Here is a 16,447-nt window from a genome sequence, read left to right as displayed (position 1 = left end):
AATTTTGTGTTAGAATTAAAGAAGGTTTAAATAGTAATTAAGTATTTAGTATATGAGGAAAAGCCTATTTCACTAGTACAAAAATGTTAATTTACACCCATTTTTTATTAAATTTACACCCATTATTTTTAATAAAAATCGGGTGTATATCCACAGGGTGAGAAATGTCTAACGAATTTACACCCGTTTTATTTTAAAAATATCGGGTGTAATTGGGCGTAATTACATTTTTAATTACACCCTGTTTTAATAAAAATCGGGTGTAATTAGGCGTAATTACGTTTTTAATTACACCCTATTTTAAAAAAAATCGGGTGTAATTGGGCGTAATTACGTTTTTAATTACACCCTATTTTAATAAAAATCGGGTGTAATTTGGCGTAATTACGTTTTAATTACACCCTGTTTTAATAAAAATCGGGTGTAATTGGGCGTAATTACGTTTTAATTACACCCATTTTAATAAAAATCGGGTGTAATTGGACGTAATTACATTTTAATTACACCCTATTTTAATAAAAATCGGATGTAAATATGGTCTTAATTACACCCTATTTTAATAAAAATCGGGTGTAAATACGCCATTTATGAATGAACAATTATATCTATTTACACCCTATTTCATATACACCATTTAGTTATATTTCATTTTCAGTCATAATATTGCAAATACTATAAAAATTATACACATAAAAATCAAATTTTAACTAAGTCAAAATATTTTTCATATTAACCAAAAAAATATACAAAATCATGTACAGTCATAATATTTCAAGTATTATAAAAGCATACACATAAAAATTATATTTTAACTAAGTCATAACACTTTCTTCATATATAATTTTACGCCATGCTTGACGGTTAGTTTCGGTGTTCTCTAGTTCAATTGAATCCAACCGCTTTCCACATGTAGTATTGGATTCATCCATGGCCAAAATACCACGCCCTGGAGAAGCAATTGTTTTCTGTATGCAAAAAAACAAGACACAAGAAATTATTACAAGAAAGTGTTATTACAATAAAGAGTCACATGTATCAATGGTAACCATACCGCAGTTTTGACGAGTGTAAAAAATGAAAAAAAATGGTTCTTGAGTATAAAAAATTTCAACTGGATGTAGCCTTCCAGGAACTTTCATTAGAGGAGCTCCAAAAAAATATCCCTGAAACTTTTCAGCTTCAAGTGTAGCACTCATAACAACCAACTTCAAGTCAGGTCTGTTTTTAAGAACTTCCTTAAGAAGGCCAAATAACACTGAAATACCCCTGAAATACCCAGGAGCTTGACATATTTGATCAGTTTCGGCTTTCAACCTACGAAGAAGCTTTCGAATATACTGCACAAACAATCAAATTTTGTAATTACAAACCAATATTCCCAACAAAATTTGTAAATCAATGTTCACTTTGAATTAAAACATTACCATATGGTGTAACAAAGGCTAAGAGAATAAACAATCAGACCAAAATCAGCTTTTTAGTATTGTGCACGTGATATCAGCTTCTATCATTAGCTCATCAGAGTCCTGTATTTGGTGGATGTTAGAATGTAAATTACAGTCTTGATACGTGCATAAGTTAAAATGATATAGCTTCATATATAAGAGAGATTCACTTGAGATAGAATAGTAAGCAATCAGACCAAAATCCAATAAGTATTTGATCTAACAAATAGGGCAATAGCTGAGATTGTTATCTCTGAAATGTTTTAGGGTTATGTGTTGGCCATGTTTATTAAAAGGACCAACGTTGACTTCAGGTATTTGACGTAGTAACGCAGTCGGTTCACTGTGATGGTTGGTCAAAATCCTCCTATTTTCAAATTTATTCCAACTCCAACCTCTAAGTTGAAATCAAGTATCAAAACGAAATGAAACAATACGTGAATAAATAGAAAACTCACCGCCTTGCGGAGCTTCTTGATGAGTGCCATAGGCTTGCTGTTCAAACCACGTTGAAACCTAAAATTATTGTTACATGAGAGAAAGTGATTGGTCTATGTCTGCATGGGACAGTGATGTTTTCTTTCATCACTATGTGATAAATTCAAATTTCATTTCTTTTTCAATTAAAAGTAGAAATTCACTAATTCTTTTCAAACTTTGTGATGAACTCTTATAAAGCTGATCTAACTTGTCTCTCCAAGTTGCAGCTTCGTTATCCTTGGGAACAGGCTCAGCAAAAACAAGTTTCCCTGGTTAAAAATTGAATCAGCTTAAAAAAATGGCAAGGTATATAAATAGATCCATAAAATTTAAAAGCATAATCCGTGCCATTTTAAAACAACATCCTCACCAAGATTCTTGTATATATCTTCACATTCTTAAAAATTAATTTACTGGTTTCACTTTCATGGTTTTAAAGCACTTTACCACTTCTAGTATATATCACTTCGGAAGGAGTATTCGACAAAATCATAGAATGCGAAGGAGGGAGAGAGAGAGGGCAAGAAAGAATGTTTCTCTAATCTCAAGAAAACAGAGGCAAGGAGATCAACGAGTCACAATCTCCAATCAGTATTTACCCCGGCCCCTCCTTAAATTGTTTCCTTGCTTCTTTTCTTTGATTGGCATGATTCAGGCAGAATGAGTGGCCCAAATCATATATGGTAACTTTCTGCCATATATGGTAGCATGGATAACTTATCAATAACAACCACCTTTTCAATTTCTATACCTTCAGGGAGTATATACTTCATCTGCGCTAGTTCAGCAAGTGAGAAATTTCTTTAAAAAAAACACACTGCAGTCATTTCCTTAATCCATCAATAAAAAAAATGGATCCTCTAATCTAGAAGTTAGCTTCATACGGTGCACTTCAGTGCAGTCAACTATTCCACTACGCTATATGTGTGTTTGGTTTTATGGGGAAAAAATTGATTATGAGTAAATTTAGTCTGGTATATTCATTTATGTTTGGATAAAGTCATTTATGTTTGGATAAATTCTTGCAAAAGTGAGTTGAATAGTAAATTTGAGTGTAAAAATCACGTGTAGACTTAAAAGCTACAAAACATGTCAAAAACATAACCAAGAAAAGATTCAATATATAAATAAGGAAGATACTAAGGCCCAGATTAAATTTGTTCCAACTTCTAAAGTGAAATAAGTACTCGGTTCAATTATTACAACAATTCCTTAATTTTCTTATTTTGAAAAACTAGCTTCCTATCAAAGATGTACAATTGTATTGTTTTTTATCCCATGCTACTTACTAAATATTTCACTTCATTCTTAACAAATATTAATTTACCTACTATAGAAATAGTGCAAAGAGAAAGTTCAAACCGCCAACATGAGATAAAAAGGAAACGGTTATACTCCTACGTCAATATGCAAAAGTGTTCTAGAAAATAAAGGTGGTAGGTAATATAATAAAGAAAGAAAAAAAAATAAAGTGAGAGTTATTGAGGTTACTATTGCCACCACTAAGGCGACGGTGCTATCTTTCTACTCACTAACAACCACCTAATGACTAACTATATAGATGGAAGAATTTCAATAGTGAAATGTCTTTTAGCAGAAAATAAGTATAGAGATTTTGTTTCTGCATGCATGCGACTGACCTCATTGGCCACGAGGTGGGGCAAAGTTGGTACAGAGTCGTTCAACTCATTGATCACATGAGAAAGAAAATGGGGTGTTATAGTAATCATATTCTGCAAAACAAAAACAAAAACAAAACAAAATCAACAAAAATTAAACAAAACCCACATCAATTAAAAACAACCCAGAACTAAAGAAGCTCGAAAGTTTCAAAATTGATATAAAAAACAAAAAAAAATCAAATCGTTAATTCGATTACCTTGGCGAGATTTACGTAGAAGAAGAGTGGTTTTTTGGTGTTGGAGACCTGAATATGATTCTTCTTAATAGAATCAGCGATATTGATGTTGTTCACACACACAAGAATAGCTGCCCAAAGACCAACAGACACACACAAGAATAGTTGCCTGCAAAGCCAAAACCAATCCATTAAGTACTAAGACTGTTCAAAATTTATCATGTAAACATAGTAAATGCTGTATAACTGTAGTTGAGGGGATTGATTCAGCATTCTTCCTTTACTGACAAGCCATCTTGGAGACTCGGGTAATAAGAAGATGGTGAGTGCAAAATAAAAAAGAGAGGGGATTGAAAGAACGCCCAACATGAGTCTCCAGCTTGGAGATTTGGTGAGTGACATCCCAAAGACCATACAGTAGGAGAAAAACATACCAGCAGAACCAGTGAACTGTGGAAGTGTATTGAGTAATCCCCTAGTCTCAGGAGGAGCAATCTCGGATATATAAAGAGGTACCAAGGTAACAGCCAAACCAATACCGAGACCATCTAAAAGTCTTGCAAAGAAGAGTATATAAACATTTGAAGACCAAAACATTAACATTTTTTTTATGTTTCACTGCATTTTACAACTTTATACTCTTATGAATGAGTAGCAACGAGGCTTTCGTGTCCTTTCTTCATAGCTAACAATACATAAAAATATCTTTAAAAATATCTCGAAGTGTTGGGAAGCGAATCCGATGATACATAAGTCATGTTAAATAACAAATCATATATACAACAATGAATATCAAGACAACAATTCTCCTTCAATTCGCCAACCACAACCAGTTACAACAACGAATATTAACACAACAACAATTCCGTGATAGAAATCAAACAAAAAAGAGAAAGAATTCAGTTCAGGCATTTCACCGAACACTTGGTGTGCATGTTAGGAAATGACTAATTCATTAACAATTTTACACTATACTATACATAAACCATAATCGAACAACAATCACACAACAGCAATCGGAGAAGAGAGATGAAGAAGATTGAAACTGAAATTCACTGGAAAAAATTGCACATACCGAATTCCATCATTAATGTGCGTCGGCATCATCTTCACGTATCTTTTGTTTCTCTTAACTTCATTTTCATTTTCTTGTTCCATTAATCACCATGCTCTGCTACGAATTGGATTTGGCCGAGGAAGAGATTGAAAAGCACGTTAGATAAGCACTTTTAAGAGGTTTTAAGAGGAGCAAGAAACACTTTTCCGTTTTCACGTTTCGGCGCGTTGTTGGTAACTTATTATTCTCTATTTCTTTTCCATAAGTTACATATATTAAATGATATGTAGTAAAACTTATGATAAGTGATAACTAAATTTCATACATTATAAGATACATGTTATACAATAGGGATTATAATGAAATAGATTAATATTTTGAATTATAAAATTTAATAATTTATTTAGTCCATTTAAATTTACACCCATTTTATATTTAACGGGAGTAATTGAGATATGATTATAATAATATTTTTAATTTACACCCAATTTAAAAAAAATAGGGTGTAAATTGTCACGTGTTAATATTTAAAATGATATTTTATTTACAATATTGCCACTACATTTCTTATTTACACCCGTTTTTAGTATATTGGGTGTAAATGTTAAAATTATATTGTTCCTTTTGCACTAGTGTTTATTTATGAAACAAAAGAAGAAGAAAACCTAATTCCTAATCACATGAACAGTACCACGCAGAGATATAGTACGATGTTATTGAGAATTAGAGGCAGAACCGCTTTCAACTAGGGGTGGCAAAACGGGTCCGGCCCGCGGGAGAAGCCCGTTTTACCCGTACTTTTTGCGGGGCGGGGCAAGGTTTTAGGTCTGCTCCTTTTAATATGTCCGCCCCGCCCCGCCCCATTTTTTTGTGGGCTTTTGCGGACATTTGTTTTTTTATAGAATTTTACTATTTTTAGGCCTAAAAAACCGAATTCCCACGGGCTTTCCCCGCCCTGCCCTCACTTTTTGTGGGGCGGAGCAAGGTTTTAGACCCGCACTTTTTAAAAAGTCCGCACCGCCCCGCCCCGTTTTTTCGCGGGCTTTTGCGGGGCGGACCTAAACGTGGCGGGCATGCCCGTTTGCCACCCCTACTTACAACCATGGAAAAAAGGGGAAATTCGATTTCGTGTCAAACAACAGAGCAAAAATGTTTTTCCTATTTCTTTCTATGAACTTGCTATTACTGAGTTATTGAATTTTACATATTTATTTATATTTTTATGTCATTTTTTTTTTTAAATAAACTGAGATTTCAATAAACCAAAAAAAAGGAGAACAAAATACACAAGGGGGGGACCAAGCCAAGACCCCTAACAACCACAAAGCCTAAGCCTAGGGGTACCCTCCTTGTCTAAGAGGTAATCCATGACTAAAGAGGAGGGAACAAAAAGCCTAAGCCAATATTGGCTTAGGCTTTTTGTTCCCTCCTCTTTAGTCATGGATTACCTCTTAGACAAGGAGGGTACCCCTAGGCTTAGGCTTTGTGGTTGTTAGGGGTCTTGGCTTGGTCCCCCCCTTGTGTATTTTGTTCTCCTTTTTTTTGGTTTATTGAAATCTCAGTTTATTTAAAAAAAAATGACATAAAAATATAAATAAATATGTAAAATTCAATAACTCAGTAATAGCAAGTTCATAGAAAGAAATAGGAAAAACATTTTTGCTCTGTTGTTTGACACGAAATCGAATTTCCCCTTTTTTCCATGGTTGTAAGTAGGGGTGGCAAACGGGCATGCCCGCCACGTTTAGGTCCGCCCCGCAAAAGCCCGCGAAAAAACGGGGCGGGGCGGTGCGGACTTTTTAAAAAGTGCGGGTCTAAAACCTTGCTCCGCCCCACAAAAAGTGAGGGCAGGGCGGGGAAAGCCCGTGGGAATTCGGTTTTTTAGGCCTAAAAATAGTAAAATTCTATAAAAAAACAAATGTCCGCAAAAGCCCACAAAAAAATGGGGCGGGGCGGGGCGGACATATTAAAAGGAGCAGACCTAAAACCTTGCCCCGCCCCGCAAAAAGTACGGGTAAAACGGGCTTCTCCCGCGGGCCGGACCCGTTTTGCCACCCCTAGTTGAAAGCGGTTCTGCCTCTAATTCTCAATAACATCGTACTATATCTCTGCGTGGTACTGTTCATGTGATTAGGAATTAGGTTTTCTTCTTCTTTTGTTTCATAAATAAATTATACAATTTTAAATATTTGCTATAATTAATTTTTTTAGATTTAAACAAAGAAATAAAATGAAGTAAAACATAAAAAAATTATCTTTGATTTTTTGAACCGTCTGGTTCAACGAAACCGGTCCCGATTTTATAGTTATTTTGCGCTTGAAGCAATTTCATCCCAATTTTATAGAATAACCGTTTATTGGTTTAAACCGAACCAAATTAGACAATGGTTCAAGGTTGAACCGGTTCAACCGACCGGGTTAATCCGGGTTTTAAAACATTGGTTATGACTGCTTGATTTGAAAAATTATTATTGATAAAATATAATTACTAGTAAAAATATTGTGATTGTAATAAGTATGTTATATTTATTATTATTTTTCCACCAAGGATTAAGATGAATGGATATAACTAATTTTGAAGTACAAGTATTAGGTGTTGTTTGAATGTATGAAATATATAATGATGATGTATAAATGAAGAATAAGATGTTATGAAATTGATATGTAAAATTATTTGATTTATCCCATAAACTATGAAATAGTGATTGTTCTGACCCATGCTGAAGAAGATACTCTTAAAGAGTAACATAGACTAACTAAAAGTCGGTTTGGTTGGAGGTAAATGGAGGGGGGATTTTTAATAGTTTATGTGTTTGGTTCAAGTTTTAAGAGGGGGAGGGGAGGTAGATGAAGGGGACCAAATTCCCTACTGAGCCACTTTTTGCTTCCCCCGATTTAGGGGGATTCAGAGGGGAAGTGCTTCATATTAATTATAATTATATTACATATTTACCCTTATTATAATTAAATTTTTTATTTTATTTTATATATTTTTATGTTACTTTTTATCTATTGTAACTTTTTTTTTCAAATATTTTTGTTAGATTTTATTGTATTAGATAATCTTTTTTAAATTATCTACTTAATATAAATCCAAGGTTGTCATGATGACAACCTAGGACACAACCCTAACCCTAACTCTTACATGACATCATATTAGAATCCCAATACTTATGTGGCATCCTATTAAAATTTAGAATTTTTATCACTTTTATTTTAATTCTTCACAACAACTCCAATATCAATACCACAATTAATAATATTATTAAAATAAATAATAATAATATTAATAATAATATAATAATATTAAACCATCACTATTAATAATAATAATAATATATTAATATTAAACCATCACTATTAATAATAATAAAATAATATATCTAACTAATAATAATAGTAAAATAATAATAACAACTATAATAATAATACTAATAATAATATAATAACCGACCACCATAATTATAAATAATAATAATATATTCAATTAACACTATTATATCTTAATATCCTAATTCTCTTTCTTTTATATTTATTTTAAATATAATAATATAATAATACTAAACCATCACTACTAATAACGATAATATAATATCTAGCTAATAATAATAGTAAAATAATAATAATAAATATAAAGCTTCTCAATCTAAACCAAAATTAAAAATTTATATTTATCTTAAATATAAATATCAAATATATGTTGCTTTAAAAAATTGTCAAAAAAATATATCATAATTTTTTTATAATTTATAATTTAGATTGATCTACTTTTATATGTATTATAAATTTAATAATTAATAAAATTTAATTAAACATTTTGAAAAAAAAAAAACTGAATTGAATTGACCTACATATAATAGAAAAATATCAAATATTAAGCATTTAAGTTATATATAACAAGGCTTCTCAAGCTAAACCAATTTTCTAAATTTTTTATATTTTATAGAATTTTATATTTATTTTAAATATAAATCTCAAATAAATTTTACATTAAAAACTGTCAAATAAATACATTATTAATTTCTTAAAATTAATATCCCGATTAACATTATTTAAAGTATTTTACAATAATATTATATGTATTATATGAATCTATTGTCTATTAAAAAAGTTATAATCGAAATGAGTTTATGGATTCTAATAAATATAAATATATAAAATGTTACAATAATATTTGAAATAAATAATAATAATTTTATAAACAACTATAATATATAATTCAAATGTATTGAACATTATGGAATTGACAAAAAAAAACTATATTAATTAATTTTGTATAATTTACAATTTTAGTTCATAAAATACTGATAATATGTGAAAAAACTTATAATTACTATAATATAATTTTAAATCTCTCTCTTTTTTTATCCTATCTCTAACTCTCTATTTAATGTACATTAAAATATTACTATAATGATTTTTTTTAATTGGTAATAAATCACTTAAATATAATTCTTTCGGTTACGATTTGATCAGTTACAAATAATGTAATTAAAAGTCTTATATCAAAAATAACTACTCACTTTATTATTGATTATGATTATCTATTTAAGGCATATATATATATATATATATATATATATATATATATATATATATATATATATATATATATATATATATATATATATATATATATATATATATAATACAATCGTAAATATATATTTAATAATTTAATGATTTAATAAAATTGTGAATCTCTCTTTTTTTATTTATGGGTCCTGCTAACCAGTGCCCGGGGGCACTGGATAAGGAGTATTAAATGAGCATTAGTTATATTTTTATCCTTATAAAAAAATGATAATTAAATATATCTAATTATTATGTTGACTCAAATTAATTAATTTATTCATTCAATTTCTCTTTTATATGCAACATAATTTATACACATGAAAATAAATGAATTTGGGGTTCAAATATTGAATTATCATCTCAATGAGAATTTCATTTACTAAAAACAAAATAAGCAAAATTAAAATTCATAAAAAATTAACAATAAAATATTGCAAAAACAAAAAATAATAACTAAAAAACACATAAAAAAATCATATTCAATTTAAATATTAAAATATTTTGATAAATTAAAAAATATATATAAAGAAAACACTTTATCCACGGTATATGTTTTAAACTAAATATGAAAACAAATAGTAGTGTTTTTTGAAAATAAAAGTTACTAGACACTGAAAATAAAATATGCAGAAACAGTAAGTAACAATAAATAAAAATTGAATGTAATAATTATAAGGTATCAACTTTATTTTTTATGGTTTAGAAAATTTAAATCTTTTGTCTTAAATAATACAATTAATAAAGTCTTTTTTAAAGATTATTAATGAATCGAAAAGCTAATTAATGATCCTTAACGAGTGCCCCAGGGGCACTCATTAGCATTGCCCTTTATTTAATTGAATTAAAATATTAAATTATTAAATATATTTTTTAATTCAATTATATATCACTATTTTTTCTAGCAATATTAATATTATTTTATTAACGTGTTACTTTTTTTTTCATTATTCATATTCTATCATATTATTTACTAAGAGACAAATGCATTTAATAAATTCATTTCTATTTTATATTTTGAAACGTAACATAACATATATCATTCTATTATATTGACTTTATTAAATTTTATTAAAATTTATGCGTTACAAATTTATGAATGGAAAAAGCTGTTATATTTTGAATTCATTACTATCCAATTTATTTTTTCATATAAAATAGAATCTGTATATATTTAGCATTTGTTACTCATAAACTCATTCACCAAGTCGTCCCTATTTTCTCTCATTATAGTCTACAATTCAACCATGTTCTTTTAAATATCATTTTTATTTTATATTTATTTTCATTTTTTTTACGTATCATTTTATTTCATTATTTATTGTTTTAACAATTTTGCAATCTTTATAAAATTGCAGTGTTCACAAGGAAATTCATTCCTCCCAATCCCAATTAGATTAAGCTAATGCAGTGGATTGCATCCATTCTGTTATGTTTATTGGAAATCTGGACCACATTGCTCAGGACTGTCGTATGTTGCCAGCTGGTTTTAGAGTAGCATCTATCATGTATTTGAATAGAAGTTTCTTAGTTGAGGCTATATAGATGGTTGGGTTGGGAAAGTTGTTGGGTCTAGGAGTTGGCATGAAGATATTTCTTTTGATGAATAGTATCAGTCTGTTGTTCTTTTCTGCCTTTCTTCCTTAATGAAAAGTCATTTACCTACAAAAAAAGGTGAGTTTGTATATAAGTTTTATGTAATATTTTATTTTATTATTTGTTATTTAAACAATTTGATAATCCTTTATAAAATTTTAATATTTGTATTATAATTTATTTCTTAAGACATTTATAAAAGGTGAATGTATATGATATAAATTTTTAATTTTTTTTATAACTTTGATGTTGTAAAATATTTTAGTTTTTTTTTTATCTTTGATCATCTATTTTGTTACAGGAATTAAAAGTATAAATATGAAAAGAAAATAATACATTTGTAAGGACAAATCAATTGTGAGAATCTTACTCAATCTAGAAGGAGAGAATGTGTAAATTAGATATATCAACTATCAATTTTAAGGCAGTGATGTGGGAATCAGGATATCAATGTTTGTAGGATGTTTAGTTTTACGATGAATGTTTTGCCAAATGATGTTTAAAATATTTTTTCACAAAAAATATTTAAAATTTTCTACATAACTATCGCATTTTTATAATGCTTAGTTAATTTTAATCATCTAACCAGTCTATTAAAATATTGTTCTGAACTCTTATAAAAATATTTATAGATCACACACTAAAGAGATCCTCACATCTGAGTAGAAATTGAACCCAGGACTTCTCAATAATAATATAAAAGTTATTAATTTTTCAATAAACATTTGATATTTTTTTAAATTTGTTTTAATACTTTTAATTTCATCGTAATAATGATTCTTTATGACAATATTAATTTATCAATATCTATTAAACATCACAATTGTTTAAGTATAATCTTTTAAAATGCTTCTTATCTTTTCAATGCTTACAAGACCCCGATTGAATAATTTGAAACCATTAATAAATACTAAAATTATTGGAAAATAAAAAAATAGAAATATATATATATATATATATATATATATATATATATATATATATATATATATATATATATATATACCGCGCATCGCGCGGGTCACAGTCTAGTATATTATAATTGTTACGTTGTTATGTATTATTTAATATTATCGAATTGAATACTTATAAATAGTAAATATCGTGAATCCAGGGCTGACCCAATCAATCTGGAGGCCTTGTTCAAAATTAAAAAATATGTTTAAAAATATAAATTTATATTTAATTTTAAAAAAACCTATATAGAATCATAAACTTTGAAAACAAATCATGATTTTACACCTATTTTTTAAAAATATGTATACAATAGATTTTAAAAACAAATTAAGATTTTATAATTATTTTTAAAAATAATATAAAATACATTTCTTTAATAATTAAAAAAATAAGTGGACTTCTAATGTAGAGTTAGTGTTGTATCACATGCTGCACCTACTAAATGCCGCCTTGATTCTATTTAAATTCAAGTTATATTAAAAAAAAAGTATAAATATATTTTTATTGAAAAAAATAGTTAAAAAATAATTCACAATTAAAAATAAAAGTTAATTACTTTTCATTTTTAACAAGATTACTCTTCTTTTTTTTAATGTGACAGTATTACTTATTATTATTTTAGAGTTTATAATTCATACTATTTTATTAAAATCTAACAAAATTATTTTTATTTTGTAACTTATAAATTTACATTATTTATTTCTTTACCAACTAATAAATAAGTTTGTATTTTTTTAATAAAATAATAGGTTTATTTCTTAAGCTTCTTTCATTATCTTTTACATTTATTAAGTATTTTGTTTAAAAATGAGGCCTTTTTTAAAACTGGTTATAATCGACTCTGCGTGAATCTTATGTTAAAATTACAAGGTTAAAAATGTAAATTAGTTTTAAAATACATCTCCTTTTCTTGTGAATCAAACATATTTGTAAATAAAATCTCTCCTCTCCCTCTTCATATTTTGAACCAAACATATATGTAGCTAAAATCCTTCCCCTCCCCCTTGATAAAAATTTCTCCCCTCCCCTCGATTGAACCAAACAGACCCTAAGGGAGAGACTATACGTTAGGGGATTTTCGTTATGAGTGTGGTGTAGTATCAATTAAGAGAAGCACGTTTTTCTTTACGTTATGAATATGGTTCGATATCATTTAGAGAAACACGACCCTCTATAGAATAGAATGGTATCGGGAAAGAGAAGAAATTTATATTATAAGAGCATGCATACCGAATGTTGACCAAATTTTATAATTCTCGTGATTTATATTGATATTCTATATTTATTGCTTTTATTAAGGTTGCATTCAGATGAAAATATTTATATCGTGAAACACAACAAGAAAATTAGCAAATTACGACAGATAGTTTTGGCAGGTAACGACGGTTTTAACCGCCACAAATTGCAAGGCGCGACAGCTGAGTAACTGTCGCGAAAACGTTCGTCGCCAGGGTGTATTGTGACGGTTGTAAAAACTCACTCCAAACGTCGTTATCAATTGCGACGGGAAGAAAATTATCGTAAATTGTAAGTAGCGACTGTTACAAGCCGTCATGAATTTCAATTTGAATCAGTGTTGTGAAAACTGGACCGGACCGGTTGAACCGGGAACCGGGCCAATGTCCGGTCTGGTCTGATAGCTCGATCGGCCTCGTCGTAAAACCGGGGCAAAATTGAAAAAACCGGGTTGGACCGGGAAAAATTGGAAAACCGGTGGTTCGAAAGCTTTATTTTTTTACTCAAAACGACGTCGTTTTGAGTTTTTGCAAATTAAAAAAAAAACTCCAAAACCTCTAAAACACGTTTGTTCCTCTTCCTACGCAGAAAACTTAAACCTTCTTCCTCATCCAAACCTACAGTGTCACAGTCAACAACACTGTCGGCCATAACGCCACAACACCGCCGTCCATCATCACCATTCACCACCGCCGTCCAACATCACCACCGCCGTCCATCAACAGGTTTGTTCCTCTTTACTTTTTTACTTTCCCTTTGCTCAAAAGCTATATAAATCCATAAATCCTCTTTTCTGTAGTGTAGAACTTCATGTTTGCCAAATGCTTATGAAAGTGAGTATTGATTTACATTAGTGTTAGGTAAAGTAAGAAACATTTTTTATATTCAAATGTGTTAGAGTTTCTAACTTTCATATTTAGGATTTACAGATTATAACAAAATTAAACATTATAAATATATTCTAAAATATTAGCTTTATAGTATTCATGAATAAAGAATGAAAGGTTGTTTGAAATGTCACAAGTGAGTACTTCAAATTAGTATTTGTGAATTTAGGTTGCTGGTACTTCAAATTAGTATTTGTGAATTTAGGTTACTGCTACTATTTGTTTATTTAGGATGTTGTTACTACATGTGTAATTTAAATGAAGACAAACAAATAGATTGACAAAATTGCTTTTCATTAAGAGCAGCATGTAACATTAATAGTAATCTAGAATCTATGTCATGTAGGAAACGAGTTAATGAATATATTGAAATAAAAAGTAAGAATAATAACAAAGCATACATAGTTTATAGTATTATAGTAAACATAGAAGAGTTGAAAATATGATGTATGTGGAATGTAAACATACAAAACTTATATTTGCTAATTGCTAATTTATATTTACAGGAAAATGGCATCATCTGAAACACCATCATCACAACCACCATCACAATAAGCCTCTTCAGCTTAAAGTCTAGTTCAAACTAATGTTAGAGGAAAGACTGATATAGCTTAAGAATATGTGATACTTCTTGATTTGTTAAGAATGTATATTATTGTTTGATTCCTTAATGATTTATAGGACTAGGAAGAAACAAAATTATGATCCTATCAATTTTGAAACACTTGGTGATCATTTTAATTGAGTGTTGGAGGATTCACCACCATTCTTGACCATTGAAGAGGTGAAAGCACTACGCAAAGATCTTGCTAGTATGACAATCCAACCTATTTCAAATGATATTGGTATGGTATTAGTTTTTGTGATTACAATTATGTTATTTTAATTTATTAAAATATGTCAATTTCTAAACTCTTTAAATTGATATTGTTATAGATGAATTAAATTTGGACGAGCTTGACATTGAGGGGGATGCACAACTCAATTCTGGAGAAAATAACCAGAGTAATGATATCATTGATGGGGGAGATGTTGCAAATGCGATTGATTTTGCCGCGGATGGTTTTGATATTGAAGGAGATCCCATTATTGAAATAATTTTACCTCCTTGGAACTAAATTTAATAGATATTGGAGTATTTTTGTTCTAAAGTACTCAATCAGATTATGTTGCGATTAGACTTTGTTTGCAATTAAACTTTGTAATTTGTACTACTTTGTTATGTGTAATACTTATGTTTAAATTTGAACTGAATTTGTGATTTTTAAGTGCTGAGTAAACTATGCCTTAAACCATATGGATTATTAGTATTTTCAGCACCTAATGCACAACTTTTGAATTTGTGATTTTTAAGAGCCATATTTATAGATTATGTTGTTAATGGATCAGCTTTTAAGTGCTAGTTAAATTTTTTTTTTAGAGATTGAATGATTCGGTTCGACCGATTTTATACATATATAGTTTTATTATAATGACAGGTTTAATCTGGTTTGGTCATGCGGTTCGACCAGTGACCCAGTGGTTCGACCGATTACCAGTGACCCAGTACCCTCACCGGTTTGATGACCGGTCCGGTTTTTAAAACATTGGTTTGAATTCTTTTTTCAATTCTAGTAGCGACGGTTTTAAACTGTCTTTATTTATATTAAATTTAATTTTAAAACAAATTTCAGAGGTTTGTAACCCCATTAAATATATTAAATTTTTTTAAAAAAAAACTAACCAATGATTAAATGTTAACTAGTCCATTCAAAATATATTGATACAGAAGTGATCTCCAAGATTCAATAACTAAATATAGAGACATTTCTAAAAATCAAACATAACTTAATTAAGGAATACATCAAAATTAAAAATTAACCTAAAACAATTGTAGCTATAAAATTTCTAATGCAACTTCATAGAAAGAATTTTTTTCTACTAAACTTGTCAACTAAAAACATTCAAACTTTACTCTTTAGAATAACTTGTTCTCTAGAATATATCAAGGAAAACAACATCTGGAAAAATAACTTGTTCTCTAGAATGAAACTATTAAAATAGAATTGAGAGGCCAACAAACTTCCAAACTTATTCTTGTCCACAATGCAACTGTGAGTTCAAAGTGTTGCGCCAAATGTGAGAAATCTAATGATTGCAACACTTCCATATACCGAAATACATAAAACAAACATATACATAAAGAAATGAGTTCAACAATCAAAGATTCACAAAGAACTAATTAAATATCAGTTTAATCAGTGGATCCATGATACATGGTAAATAAACAAACTCACAAGATGCTTGAATTGTATTTATAAGGTCAAAATCTATTCATGGCTGACACCGAGTTGCATACACTTGTTCAACTGATCAAGTT

General features: G+C 29.1%; 1 protein-coding gene and 1 long non-coding RNA gene across 2 annotated transcripts; one reads left to right on the top strand and one right to left on the bottom strand.

Moving 5' to 3' along the window:
- Window positions 1-620: 620 nt before the first annotated feature.
- On the bottom strand, window positions 621-5,025 carry LOC131655276 (uncharacterized). Its single transcript, XM_058925169.1, has 4 exons — window positions 4,859-5,025; window positions 3,805-3,952; window positions 3,566-3,658; window positions 621-965 (listed from the first exon to the last, which is right to left on the bottom strand). Exons 1-4 carry the CDS (start codon window positions 4,939-4,941, stop codon window positions 813-815), a joined length of 477 nt encoding a protein of 158 aa, XP_058781152.1. The 5' UTR covers window positions 4,942-5,025; the 3' UTR covers window positions 621-812.
- An 8,748-nt stretch (window positions 5,026-13,773) lies between these two features.
- Window positions 13,774-15,508, top strand: LOC131655275 (uncharacterized). The gene is made up of 3 exons (XR_009299696.1): window positions 13,774-13,926; window positions 14,595-14,933; window positions 15,025-15,508. It is a non-coding gene; the product is annotated as an uncharacterized LOC131655275 (long non-coding RNA).
- The last annotated feature ends 939 nt before the right edge of the window (window positions 15,509-16,447 follow it).

This window comes from Vicia villosa, linkage group LG3, assembly GCF_029867415.1.
Source record: "Vicia villosa cultivar HV-30 ecotype Madison, WI linkage group LG3, Vvil1.0, whole genome shotgun sequence".
NCBI lineage: Eukaryota > Viridiplantae > Streptophyta > Magnoliopsida > Fabales > Fabaceae > Vicia > Vicia villosa.
Note: the sequence above shows the minus strand (reverse complement) of the source record. Positions and strands in the feature narration are given on the sequence as shown.

Excerpts from the sequence above, each read along its gene's own strand:
- LOC131655276 (XM_058925169.1), bottom strand. The coding sequence starts at position 4,941 with ATGGAACAAGAAAATGAAAATGAAGTTAAGAGAAACAAAAGATACGTG. Across the intron at positions 3,659-3,804 it reads TCTACGTAAATCTCGCCAAG|AATATGATTACTATAACACC; the intron begins GTAATCGAATTA and ends TTTGTTTTGCAG. Across the intron at positions 966-3,565 it reads CCCACCTCGTGGCCAATGAG|AAAACAATTGCTTCTCCAGG; the intron begins GTCAGTCGCATG and ends TTTTGCATACAG.